General features: G+C 38.8%; 1 protein-coding gene across 1 annotated transcript; it reads right to left on the bottom strand.

Annotated features, from left to right (window-relative positions):
- Window positions 1-11,342: 11,342 nt before the first annotated feature.
- Window positions 11,343-13,031, bottom strand: LOC149793153 (uncharacterized). The gene is made up of 2 exons (XM_089967082.1): window positions 12,720-13,031; window positions 11,343-12,199 (listed from the first exon to the last, which is right to left on the bottom strand). The coding sequence occupies exons 1-2, from the start codon at window positions 12,842-12,844 to the stop codon at window positions 11,923-11,925; spliced, it is 402 nt and encodes a 133-aa protein (XP_089823208.1). The 5' UTR covers window positions 12,845-13,031; the 3' UTR covers window positions 11,343-11,922.
- Window positions 13,032-14,995: the final 1,964 nt, after the last annotated feature.

Raw genomic sequence — 14,995 nt, forward strand, 5'->3', positions numbered from 1 at the left:
CGCACCTGGTGCAAGCGTACAACCAATCTTACCATCGATGCATTGGACGTGCCCCGCAGGAGGTGACTCCCGACAACGAAGTGCTGGTGTCTGATCGCCTGTTTGGTACGTCCCCGACGAGGGCTGTCCCCACGAAAAGTGGAGTGTTGGCCGTAGGAGATTGGGTACGAATTGGCAAAACCAAACGCACGTTCGACAACGGTTACTTACCTAACTGGACGACCGAATTGTTTCGTGTCACTGGACGAGTGCATGGCCGTCATCCTGCCGTCTATAAATTGGAAGACATGAACGGAGAAGTGCTCAAAGGAACATTTTATTTGCCCGAGCTACAACGTGTCACCAAAAAGAAGACGACGTGTACGACATCGAAAGCATTCTTCGTCTTTTTCTGCCAAATCTGTGTGGTGTATTGTGTCATCGGGGCAGCCATTGCCAATTTGAGTTTGCAGGAAGGAGACAAACAATTGTGGACCATTTTATTGAGCAGTTGTATCGGTTACCTGCCTCCCAATCCCTCCCTGAAACTATCTTCCAACGGGAACAACGGGAACCTTGTGTCCAGTGCCAGTGCCAGTCACCATTCCAACAACAACAAGAACCCCATTTTAGGCGGAGACACACCTCTGACGTCCAGTAACCCCTCGGACAGCCACAGAACTCTGGAATTATCAGTCACACTAACAACCAATTTTACTTAACCTTACCCAGTGACAGTTCCATGTAGGTGTTTCCCAAGAACACTTTGTGCTGTTACACGGTCGTATTACCTCAGACCATCCAATTAGATCACGAAGCCCATTGGGAAGTGGCTTTGGTAGAAATCATTCACCCGACCCAAGTCCTCAATGTCCTTCCCAATCAAAATTATTTTTCAGTGGAAGTTCATGACGAACCATTGGAAAAGTACTTGAATACCCATGTCAGATATGATCACAAAACCTATGATGACAAAACTCAAAAGTGGTCCTATCACTTGTTTGTTCCCCCAGGCTACTATTTTAGTGGTCCACATTTGGTCAGCACCATTACCTCCAGATTTAATGTCGTGTTTCTTAAAGCTTTGGAAAGTGTCAAAAAAGTGTCACCATGGAGTACCACAAAGCAGCTCGTCGCTTCCTGATGAAATTTGACGGGGGTAAAATCATGTCTATTTTATTTTGTCCTGAATTGTTTGACATGTTGGGCGGGGACATGGACATGAGAATGGCCTTGATCAAAAAAAAAAACCGATTACCAGTCATTTCCGACAACGATTCTTTTAGCAAGCTATTTCGTTCCCTAGGAGAACTGAACCAGGGACTGAATTTGATCTTTGTGTACTCGGATGTGGTGAAGTATAACGTGGTGGGACACACCTCTGTACCATTACTGCGTGTCATTCCGTTCAAAGTGGATTCTGCCACGGTCACATGACGAGGAAGGTGGAAACACTTATCACGTCCACCGAAAATTTGTACATCCTCACTATTTGCTTGTCAGCAAGTCGTATTTGGACACGGTCAACATTGCTACAAAAGGAGATCTGGGACAAAATATTCCATTTACCAAAGGAAAAGTCACGGTGAAACTCCATTTTCGAAAACGGTTCTCTAACGAATCGTAAGTCATGTATCCCGTTTACCGAGGGGTTGCTCGACAGCGAGGACACGGTTTAGGAGATATGTTAAAATCGGCTTTTCGTTCGGTGGCTCTGGTGTTGAAACCGATGGTGACACGCGGATTGCACGCCTTGAAAGATGCCTCATTGACACAAAGCAAAGCATTTCTCCAAAATGTCATCATCGACAAACAAAACCCCAAAGAAACATTCTTGAGAGCAGGCAAAAATGTCTCGTTGCAAACGGGCAAAGACCTTTTGGGTCGACGAGATACTTCTATAAATGCCCTCAACCCTACTGAGTCAGGCATTCCAACTTCCCTGACGAGACAGCAAGGACAAGGCAGAAAGAGACGAAGAAGAAAACACCCTTTCACCAGACTTCACACTTCTAAAGCTAGAAAGACAAAGAAAAGAAGAACCGTTCGAGACTTAGACGTTTTCGATTATTAAAGTATTGAGAAACAAAAAAATGATGCACCGAGGTCTTGCGTCTGTTCCAGGTCGGAACTAGATCTGTTTGCCATGCCACCCACCATGATGACGATGCAAGAATCCCAATGGGTGGAATTTCGTCCCGTCTCCTCTTTGACGGATTCAGCTCCCATCGAGTTTGATAGCAAAGGTCAGCCCGAAGATTACATCGATCTGAATAGCAGTTACCTGTATTTGAAATCAAAGTGATCAAAACGGACAACACCAATTCAGGAGGCGATGCAAGAGTAGCTCCTGTCAAATATGTCATGCATTCGTCGTTCAGGGAAGTGGACTTGTACTTGAATAACAAACTGGTCAGCAGCAGCATGGATACTTACCCTTATCGTGCCTACCTGGAAAATCTCTTGACGTACGGAAAAGAAGCCAAGAATACTCATCTGGATGCTTGAGTGGTATGGAAACCTGACACAGCGGGTGATAACGCGTTTAACGACATAGCCCTCACAGTAGATGACGATCGTAGAAATAAAATTCTGCAAGGGCGTAGTTTAGAACTGATGGATCGTTTGCATTTGGACATGTGGTTACAAGAAAAGTATTTACTGAACGGGGTGGATATTCGCCTGAGGCTGAATCGTAGCAGTACTGCTTTCCATTTGATGGCCCATGCTAACGAGTGCAAAACCATCATCCAAGAAGCCAGGCTCTACGTGCGGTGCCTGGAAGTGTTACCCAAAGTGGGAAACGACATTAGTCACACTTTAAAATCCGGTCAGATTCGAGTGGAACTTCAGTTTACTAATCCTCTACCTGACACAGTGAACGTCCTCCTGTATGCAGAATTTGACAATACGACAGAAATCAAAAGTTTGAGAGAAGTCATTCTAGACTATGAGAAGCTATGGAAGACTGTTATCCCTCTTTACCTAGTTGAGAAACTTTGGACATGGAATGTGAGGAGACAATGGAAGAAGAAGAAGAATCCCAAGACAAAAACGAAGAAGTTATCATGATGAAGTCAAGATGTCCAGAACAAGAAGCCCATTTAGTCTCCTGTTTTGCTATAGTCATGGCAGATAAAATGAAGAAATTGATCAAGGAAGAGTGCTATGGATGTCACAACGATCATCCCAGTCAAATTCAACACGACAAATATCTGATGTTGAGTCAAGAAGAAAAGTTGGACGAATACCTGGAGAAAGCTTGGGGTCTCAACGAGATAGAATTTGTGTTGAATGAGTGGTATAAAGGCTTGGATAAACATTCTTCTCCTCCATTAACGTCTCTGGAGTGCCGTCGCATCGAATCACTCTTTGACCAGAGTAAGAAGTCGGAGCTAAACGCCTTTTACTTGTCAGACATTTTCAAGCAAAAAGTCAGGATCGAATTGATCACTTATCATTACCTGTGAAGAAAAAAACCCACACAAAACATGGATACCTGGGAACTTTATTACCTTTTGAACCACGGTTCGTACACTGCTTCTTGGAATCCTGTCGTATGTGCTAAAGATGAACTCCCTTATCGCAAACCTCAAGACCATCAAGCTTATGTGATCAACACGGACGACAGTCATCTCCCAGGAACCCATTGGGTAGCCGTCTACTTTCCTCAAGAAGGATGTGTGGAATATTTCGATTCGTATGGATTGCCTTCTTTGGAAGACGATATCATTGACTTTATGAGAAGAAATACTCAGACCACACGATTCAATAATGTGAAATTACAAGGCACAGATTCCTTGGTGTGTGGACAATATTGTGTGTATTTTCTGCATCATCGCAGCCTGGGCTATTCCTTAGAACATTTAGTGACTCATTTTGATCCTCGTTCTTCTTCTAGAAACGATGTGAAAGTAGATCGATGGTTTTGTGACCATTATACTTATCTTTTGTCTCAAGCTAGGAAACGTAGTGTCCATCAATGGCCTAATGACTTCCAACAGTGGAAATCACAATTTCATTCACAACGTTGTCAACCCTGTCCAAAATAGAATGTTATTGGAGAAAAAACGTTTGTTATTGAAAAAAATGTTTGATGTTAAAATGTTATGGTTACTTGTTAGTGTTAAGTGATTTTGAATAAAAAAATGTTGTTTTGAAAAAAATGTCTTTGTGGTTTGTTTTGCTATAGGTATCCTGATTCATGCTCTTTGTCTTCTCTCTATCCCTCCCATGACACTCACTGAACGTTCCGACTCGAAAACCGTGTAGGGATGTTTTCCTTCACGTCCGCGCTTTGACCATAAAACCGGGGCAATCTCCAGTCTAACCATCCATTATCATCCTCCTACGAAGACGTGCTCCACACTAGCTAAGCTAAACGAAGCCTACGTGAATTTGCAGAGGGTCAGACACAGTCTGATACCGAAGCCAGAAGAGATAGAGAATGTGAGAATGTTAAACGTCACTGAAGACCTGATAGAAGAGCTCTTCAGAGAAGAAATTAACAAGGAGAAAGAAGAATGGACAGAGAAGTACAGACTTCGGAAACAGCAGAGAGAGCAGCAACAGCAACAACAACAGCAGCAACCTGAACCTGACAGAGGCTTTGTCGACTGTCGTATCGATACCAAAGAGTTCTTCTTCTCTTTCCGAAGAAGCATACCTTATCCTGGGAGAAAGCCTATCGTCAGAGGAGGCCGCAATCTTAAAACCTAAAAGATGGCCATAGCTTCAAGTTCACACATAAAAAACAGCCCTTTTCAGGGCTACCCCAAACCTCTAGAAAAGAAATAATTATGAATTTGCCAATGTGTAAATGTAGAGTAGTGTAAATATAAAGAATCACTCTCTTCTGGTGTGATTGTATAAGTTTATGTGTGTGTGTGTGTGTGTGTGTGTGTGTGTGTGTGTGCGTTTGTGTGTGTGATTGTAAGCGCTCAGGTACGTTTGTGTGGATAGTAGATTATGATAATGTTTTTTTGTTGTTTGAAGTGTGGGGATAGTAGATTTGGGTTTGATTTGACTGATTTATATATGTGGATAGTATATTATTTCTTTAAGTCATTAATGAAAAATTTTTAAATTAGTAATGGGTAGTAAAAAAGTGAGTGAGTGTTTCTTTTAGGTCCGCGCGTTTTAGACAATAATGTAGGTAATATAAGTTTTGGGTTTTGTGGGGATGTTTTCCTTCACGTCCGCACTTTTCCTATAAATAAGACACTTGTCGTCAGTCGGGCTTCCCATCATTGACTCGTTAAAATCAAGATAATGAATACAAGGATTGTAAAACTTCTGGAACTCCAGATGCACCTGGAATATGCCAGGCGTATAGTGAATGAGCTGGCTGCGGAGGCCATTGTTAAAGAAGGGAGAATAAAAGAGGAAGAGGAGAAAAAAAAGGAAAAAAGAAGAGGAGGAAAAGAAACTAGGAGAGAGGATGTCGTTCAATATTCTAGAGACAGAGGAAGCCAATCATCCTCCCTCTGCCCTCCCAGTCAAAAGAGTAAACTGGGAGAAAGATTGGAGGTTTAGATGTGTCTGCGGTGCCAGATCGGGGAGGTGTAACCATTAACCAGGTACCCTGGAGTTTTAAAAAAAAAACAGCCTTTTTCAGGGCTACCCACACTCTAGAAAAGAAATAGTAATCGATTTGCCAATATGTGTATGTGGAGTAGTGTGAATATAAACACTGACTCTTTTATCCTAGTGTGAGTGCATGTGTTTGTGTTTGTAAGCGCTCACGTACGTTTGTGTGGATAGTAGGTTATTGGGTTTTGTAAGTGCTCAGGTAAGTTTGTGTGGATAGTAGATTATGGATGTTTTTGTTGCTTGGCGTGTGTGGATAGTATAGTTAGGGTTTGATTTGGTTGCTTTGCGCGCGCGTGTGTGTGTGTGTGTGTGTGTGTGTGTGTGTGTGTGTGTAAGCGCTCACGTACGTTTGTGCGGATAGTAGATAATATGAAATGAGAAAAGTAGGGGATGTTTTCCTTCACGTCCGCGCTTTTCCTATAAGAACTTATAGTGTTCGTCGTTCGCACCATTCCACGGAATAGCGGAAAGACGAACATGGCAACAGTGACAAGTTTATTTAACGATTTGAGACATAGCTATTTTTGGATCATAGATGGGACTTATGTAGTAGAAAGATTGAATAAGGAAGGAAGATTTGAAGGTAGCCTGAACAATGTGAAGAGTCTTGGAGTAGCAAAAGACCTAATAGGGGGAATGACTGAGGAAGAAGTAGAAAGAATCAGAGGATTCATTGACCCACCTTATGTGAGAGTAGGTAGTTTAAAGGAAGCCCTGGATCATGTCATAGAAGTCAGGAGCTTCCTAGAAAATAGCTTTTATTGGACTAACTGGTGGTACGTAAAGTGGGGTCTTAACCAGTTGATAAAAGCAGAAGAACTAATTAGAGAGGTAATGAAAGTAGAAGTGATGAAGATAAAAGAAAAATGGAATAAAGAGAGAAAGGAAGAAGAGAATAAGAAGAAGAAATTAGAATTTTAAAGATTGAATAACAACTGGATGAAGATCCAACAGAAATTCAGATCGATGGGTCATCCTGACTGGATGACAGAGACTGAAAAGAGGAAGAAGAAAGGAATTTTTGGATAGATAAGGGGATGGTGGAAAAAATGGAGGAAATAGAAGCTCAAGAAGAAGAAACCCAAAGGCCCTTTTCAGGGCCCCTTCATATGCCTCGAAAAGACCTTGACTTTCATGCCTACCCCTTTTTTAAATAGAGACACCTCCCTGTTTAAATTTCCCATGTTCAATTTTTCTTAGACCCATAAGGTCGGGACCCTATTAAAATAGGGTCCCGAACCTGTTCCATTTCCACCTTGTCCCTATAATGCCTATTATGTTTGTCATGTTTGTCCAGTTATAGGGACAATGGGAAAAACTAATGTTCTTTTCCCATGTTAAATTCCCCTTGTCCCTATAATGCCTATGCCTTATAGGAAAAATTCTCAGGGACTATGGAAAACTAATGTTATTTGCCTAATGTTAATTTACATAGTCCCTAAATGCAATATGCACTTTTTCCATAGTACTTGCCCTAGTCCCTGAACCGTCCCCAGTCACTACTCTCGTCACTTGCATGTTATGTGTAAGGACCCTTTCTAGCGTCTACTGTATAGCTAGTCTAAATCCGAAACATTGTATCAAATTAGTTAACGCGGAATGTGCCAAAGCAACTGGTATGTGGCAATCCACGAACCATCTGCTTTACTTCATTCAGAAACAAATTTATACAACCAAAACGTAAAGCGCCTACTACACGAGTGTACGTGATTTGTTTACAAATCAAAAGTGCTAGCATCTGCTTCCATTGTTAATTTACAATAGAAAGTAGTTCCTTTATGAGTGCAATATGAAGTTGCGCGAGAGTTCAGTATCGTAAAATATTGAACGATTCTGACAATGCAAAGTTAACGGAGAAAAAAAAATGAGCATATAATAAATTCTCTTACTGAGAAATTATGCGAGCAGCTATATTGTTTCATTAATAGATAATGTTAGATACTAATAGATAGTAAATACCACTCAGTATTTTGTTACCTGTTGATACATATTCTGATTGTATTACTATCAGACAAGGTACGTTGATCCATTTACAGTTTGGTTTAGATAAGCAGTCTCTTCATCTGAAATTTTCTTAGCATTTCACTGCTTAACTACTGGTGTAAATACAATTGTTTATTATTTACAGAGACGGGAAACTACCAGTATAGCACACTTGAACGTAAGATTAAATTTGATAATCCACTGTGGTGGGATTCAGTTTGAACAATGGCTGATTTACCAGAGATCATTAAAATGAACAACAACATAGACTGACTTGTGTTCTTCTGGACATTCTGAGTTTTGTTTGTTAAAACTCTGAAATGAAAAGAGTACGTGATGAGGTGATAGATATAATGCATAACATGATAATACCAGCTACAATGAAATTTAATCGAGGTAGATTCTAAATTATTGTTATGATGTTCAATAAAGTTACAAGCTCTATCAAGGCATAGTGATGCCGAATGTATTTGATTTCTTTAAATCAGGTATACATGGCCGAATTACACAGCAAAAGAGACCTAAAAATGAGGCAGAAAATGTCAGATAAAGTGCCATAAATCAGATCGAAATGTCAGTGTTATGTATGCAAAATACATTTTTATCTCAAGTTTGCTTCATTCTCAGTGGATTTCTTCATTTGCACACAAAACAGAGAGTCTGCACATTTTTGCTCATGTATATATGTTGTACTACAAGAAAAAGCAATTCAAAAAAGTAGGTCAGCATGGACTGACGATGGTGTGAAACGAGAAACATATCCGGATGCAGTAGAAAAACAATGACATGTGTACACATTTCAGTAAGCCAATAAAGCTATGGAGGGAGGATGCAACATGAATCCCAGAATTACAAAAACCTTTTAAGAGGTGTTGAAATCATGAACACGGGAAATGAATGCAAGACAAGTATTGCGCATTATTTCGTAACCGTGAACGATATAAAAGGCACGTAAAAGAGAATCAGGATCACTGAAAAGAGGCTAATATGGTTTTGATAAAGACCTGTCTAAACATGATGAAGAAAAAAATACGATCAGATGAGAAACAATTTTCAAACGATTAGAAACAAAGTATCAACCAACTTTAAGATAGGATGCTGCATTCGACGGAAAACTACAGAACGAGTAGGTTGACTTCTGTTAGCAGCACAATCTTGGAAAGAATTATAAGAAAAGAACTTATTTCACACATGCAATTAATCCAGCCTTTATCTTTATATCTTTATTAAGAACCTATCTAGTATTATGCTGCTTCTAGAACTCTTGAAAACGTGAGAAGATGATGACGATGCTGATCATTGATCTTCCTGAAATAATTTTCTCCATGGACATCTTTAAACATACTTGTGAGGCTATGAAGCGATAGACAAACTAAAATGGATCCAAGACTTCATAAGTACAAGTCATGGAGTTGTTCTTAATGGTCAATGATCTGAATGGACAACAGTCTTAAATGCAAATTCTCATGGGAGTTTTTTGGTCCCTTGATATTTGTATTTAAAAGAAATTATTGCCAGAAATAGTCAAGTGTATAAGAATGTATTTTGATGATGACTTCAATCTATTGTGTCCCATCGGTTAAAAGCAACGGGCATAACAATCACAAGACAACTGAATACTTAAACCGCGTCACATGTCGAGAATAAGAACAGTTCTTGATAAGAGGCGTATTCGGCATATTTATGGTCCAATTGGTCTTTTCATTCTGCCTCATCCAAATCTGGTTACCCTTCCATTTGTATTGTATACTCTCGTGTTTCCGTGGTATTCATTAAAACGCAGAGGGTATTTGTAAAGTATTTGTGATTTTATCGAGTAAAACTAATCATGATTCTCTCTCTCTCTCTCTCTCTCTCTTGCTTCCCCTTTCGTGACCACCTAAATGGCATTGGTATTATATAAGTTACACTGCAAAACAACCATTTGCATTTCGATCAGATCTCTCACGTTATTCTATTGTATTTCAGTCGTAGTCCCTTCATCTATTTTTAACACCCTACGCAATGTTATGTTGTTTGTTTGTTTCGAATTTTAATTTTTTAATCAAATTCAATTCACTGATAAGTAAAATCGTGCATATAATAGTATGACCTAAAATGAAATTAAAACCAAATGGCAATTACATTTGCACATCCGAGTCGAGTATGAGAGAGAGAGAGAGAGAGACAGACAGACAGTCAGACAAGACAGACAGACAGACTGACTGACAGAATGAATTCAAATGCATTTGAATCTTCCAATAGATAGAGCTAGTTGTGATCAAGGCTTCCTTTCGTGTTTACGACTCTCCGGTTGCATCTGGGACCTTGAAAATTTAGGGTATAACATAACGCAAAATATAAGAACAGCTCTTCAATGAACGACCTACATCATACAAACTAGGCTGAGTAAGGCTGAATGAACATGGGTTGAAGTAGGTAGGGCGGAGGGGGAGGGGAAGGGTCAGAGATAATTAAATTACTTGAAGACACGCAGAGAACATCATGTGTCTATTTGTTTGCTATTTGGTTCAATGTGTTAAGATCTTTTATAACTATTTTCAATAAACGTTCATCTTTCATTGGCACGACTAGACATAACAAGTCACTCTATTGCTGTTCTGGTAATGGTGGGATATGCTAGAGTGAGAAGCGTTTTATAATAAACTTGCGAGTTCTTCCCTGCAAATCACATAGTCTGAGGACATAAAAATGGCCTTGTTGATGTCCACCATTTGATCCAACCAAGGTTGATTTTGAAACCTTTTTATGCAATGATTGTCTCTTATAAGATGACAAGAAACCGTTATCATTTGTCATGTTACTAATTCGAATAATGTCATAAATGAATTGAATGCTCAACATGCTTATTCAACTTCGACAGAAAGGATTTTGTTTTACTGGAAAAGGTGTCGCATTTTTATAGTAAATACAGGCGGAAAAAGGACGATAAAGGTCAATAATTTTACCTGCTTTGGCCTTCTTTGCAATATATTTTATAACGAACACAATGGAATTTTTATTTTTTAATTTTTAGTTAGATGGATGTCCATCATCCGTATTTAATGTTCACTCAAAAAACGTCATCTCTTCTAAATATTAATTTTGCCGACTAGGTCGTCGTCATTTTCTTCGTTCTTTTGTTTGTTTCATTGTTTCATATGATATCCCATCTCAATATGTTTTAAGCAATTAAAAACAATAAAGTTTATACATGTTCTGTACAATACTTAGCATAGTATATGTATCTGAGTGGGCAAGTATATGCAAAAGTATATCTCATGATCCCTACATCTAATATAAATACGTAATTTGTAGCTACATATTCCGGCGGGTTTCGTCATCTCGCAAACTGAGCAAAAATAATGAACGCGAAATGAAAACTTAACTTTCAAGAGCATTCACGATTACTATTAATCAAAACTTTAAACACAATATAGAAAAGGCAACTACACGTGCTATTCGTTGTCAACTTAATCAGTAAATATATGGAGCTGGAACTTTGGCATTCTTTCTATTTGATATGATATAGAATACCAACTGTTTTCCTAGATTACAATGTAAAATACTGGTTGCTATTAAGATGATGTGGAAACGTTAAATGACTTAGATAAGCAATCCCGATTTTAGAGAGGTTGCGAAACAGCATCCTATTTAGTAACATGAGATTGACGAGTAAGAAATGTTTCATTTGATAAATCTAGATTTATTAAGATTCATTCCACAAAGAAATACATGCATAATATCAAACATTGACACATTAGAGACAGATATATACTTTCTCAATGCATTAATATCCTTAAGTAGGCTCATGCAATGTCTCAATCATGATATATAGTTGTATCGTTCTTTGCAGTCATGCTTAAGTGGTCACTAGTACATGATTTAATTGCATCGTAATTTGAAGCTACGCTGATATGGTCAGTCATACATAACACAATTACGTGAAGTGTTTCAGTGAGACTCATGCAGTCTCACATGACACAGTTAGATGTAATTTGCAGTAAGGTTAATGTGGTCACTCATACATGATATAATTACGTCGTAACTTAAAGACAGGTTGATACGTTTAGTCATAAAGAACACAATTACATCATATGTTTCAGTTATGGATCATGCAATGTCACATATATGAGATACTTATATCAAAATTTCTACTTAGGCTGATGTTGTCACTCATATATGATGCAATTATGTTACTGTTATTAAATTAAAGCACGTTGAATTCAAAGATATGAAATTCATAAATATGATAATAGCGAATATCGTCAAAAACACTATTTCTCCTGTGTAATCACCAGCTTCTTCTCTTTTGGCACTTCAATCATTGGCAAGGGAGCTGACGTCACTGTGAGTACACCATCAAGTGATAGCGAGCATGTCATGGTATCAGCATCCACGCTCTCTGGGACGACGAAAGAGATGGGAAAATTCCTGATACACGTGAGAAGTATCGGATTTTTCCTCGTGCTTTGCATGTACCGTCACCTGACCTACCTTGACAATGACGTTCAACTCTTCCGGTTTGAATTGGCTGAGGTCCAGCTGGACCTTCATTCGACGCGTGCCATCAGCCTCTGTGATGATCGGGTCCCTAATAAGTTGTAACTGCTCCCTAAGGGCCAGGTCACTCGCGTGGTCGGATGGAGCCATGGTTGGGGTCAATCTATAATGAATTTTCGTACCAAACGTATTGGCATGACGCAGTTTATATCAAGAAAGTGTGTTCACTTTCTAGTCATCATTACTTATTTCTATTCCAGTTCCACCTCCCACTACAACGTCAACACCGCAAAAGTTTAAAAAAAATCAACTAAATTAAACAAATATTTAAAATCATTTATAAATATATATATCTGTATGTTGAGGCTGATTCTACATAATGTTGAAAAGAGAACCCAAGCTGACACTAGCCCCAGCACCCCGCGTCCGCAGCCACAAACAAATACTAATCAGCGCACCTTTTAGAACACGTATCAAAGATCAGTATTAGCGACGGAATTCCCGTCAGTGTACAAGGGGAGAAAAAAAAAGGGAAAAAGTGAGGTATTATTAATAAGTGATATATCCACGCACTAACTGAAACGATTTATTAGCACTGCAAATATTTCTGTATCTCTGAATTAATGCATTTGAAATACAATTCTCTGGAAGAATGGAGGAGGGAAAGAAATGATATCCCCTACCTGTTCATGGCATTGCGCATGTGTCGGAAATCCCTCATCATATGCTGTTGTAGACGGGTCATCTCAGTGTGCATGGCATCAAAGATGTTGTCGTACACCAGCTTGGGAATCAAGGATCTTGCCATCTTCTATCTGTAGTGCGTGGGAAAAAGTATACAAATATTGTTAGAAGAAAAAAAAGAAAGAAAATAACTGAAAGACATCAACATCTTCTAGTTGGTTGTATTCTTGCTTTTTTCCTCGGTTGGTTAAACTGAAGGATGAACGAGAGACGATGTTCTTTGTTTTTCTATGGTACCTTCATATTCGATTGCAAATTTGATGTAAATGTTGCAAAGCAGTAAATATTTTAATGCACTAACAATACAATGGAGCCACTCCTATCGACCCAACGACTGAAATAGTAAGAGATATATATGCAGAGAGTACAAGTTCGATCTGAGCTTTGCAGGCGTTAATCGATCAATAATATATAGTTTTATGGCATTCTAACAGTTCTGTGTTTGAACTAGTTAGATTATAGCTTGGCAAATGAATCTAAGAAATTACAAAATCAAATGTAATGGAGACATCGCCTGACTAGAAGTTACCAGCCCAGTCGGTCTCCTGATATTACATTCGTATGTTCCTGTAGCTGTGCGACTCGTCAGTTATATCAGTGGAAACGAGGTTCAGATAATAATAAATGGACCGACCACCTAAGCAGGCCTCTGTCTACTAATTTTACAGGGTTATAGTAGCTATGCGGCATTTATGTTAATGGAAAGGAGATTCCGATACTTGTATACAAGAAGATGCTCTAGTTGTTATAGGGCATTTGTGTTAGTGGAAAGATCATTCGGATAAGTGTGCAAAATATCTTTACAAGGAGTGTTGCACTTAAAGTCCCTCACATCTTGCCCCCTGGTCACCCACTGAACACACATTTTGATCAGGAAAAAATATACAAAATACCCCTACTACATTTCTTTAGAGCACATTAATTTTAAAACAACATGACTGACAATCAAGGGGCCCCGAGTGGCCGAGTGGTCTAATGCGCTCTCCGTTACGGATCACTGCCATCTCACCTCTGTCTGCGTGGGTTCGAGTATAAGGCTCGGCTAGCGTGGGTACGTGGGAAAGCCTGCCAGTAGCTTCTCGTGGGTCGGTGGTTCGTCCCTGGGTTTTTCAGGGTTCTTCCTCCACCATTAATACTGTCCGCCATGTATAGCCTATCTTGTGCTGAAAAATGGCGTTAAACACTACAACAACAACAACAACTGACAATCAAAACAATTAAAAATGTGTACGTCGTATGTCAATTTGCAATGTAGAGGCGTTGTCGACAGCTAGAGTAATGTTTTTTTTCAGGTCAAAAGCACATTTACGGCGTGAATATTTCATTTATTTCGAGGTTGAATTAATGACATATGACACTAAATTTATTCAGATACAAAATTTGATATTTAATAATTATATTCTTACTTTGAAAAGCTAGGTAATTTTGAAAATTGGAAAATATTTTCTATATGCTGATAGAAAATGAGTGAACACTAAAGCAAATGAGGGCAAGATAAGGAATGTAACATTCCATTTCGCAGCTTTGTCTTAGGTGAACCATAGATTCAAATATGGCATTGTTTTCATGAGTTGATTGAGCACTTGATAAAAGATTTAACACAGTAATGTTAGTGTCGAAGAAACTGGGCGTATGGCAAACAAACAAACGAATAAATAATGATTATTAGTAATTCACGTAAAAAATAAGTTTGTTTTGTTTTAGTCTTTACATTGGGAATATGACATTTGGATGTGTTGGTATAAAACAATTCAATACATGAACAGTGAGCATATCAAATTATGATTAACTAACTGAGAATGAATATGCATAATTTTACTTTTAACAAGAGACCACTCATTATATATCATGTAGATCGCACTATGAATTTCTAGTCAAGAGTCGTTCATGAAATAGAAAAACATCGATAAAAGAGTAACGAAAAATGGGTAAAACAAGTTACAGTATAACATTGCAAACCATTCCTCTCTCTCTCTCTCTCTCTCTCTCTCTCTCAATACAGTAAGCTGAGGAGGGGAAAATATGTGGAAAATCTGTTTTATGTGTATGTGTGTGTGCATATATGAGAGAGAGAGAGAGAGAGAGAGAGAGAGTCTGCTTAATGAAAAGCTAAACTTGAACTTACGCGAGCTAAAATGCATTTACCCATGTCATTAAAATGGTATGTGTGGACTTTTCGTGAGATTTTTTTTCTATTTTACACGATATTAATACT

Source organism: Sinohyriopsis cumingii, chromosome 8 (assembly GCF_028554795.1).
Source record: "Sinohyriopsis cumingii isolate HCF-2022 chromosome 8, ASM2855479v2, whole genome shotgun sequence".
Lineage (NCBI taxonomy): Eukaryota > Metazoa > Mollusca > Bivalvia > Unionida > Unionidae > Sinohyriopsis > Sinohyriopsis cumingii.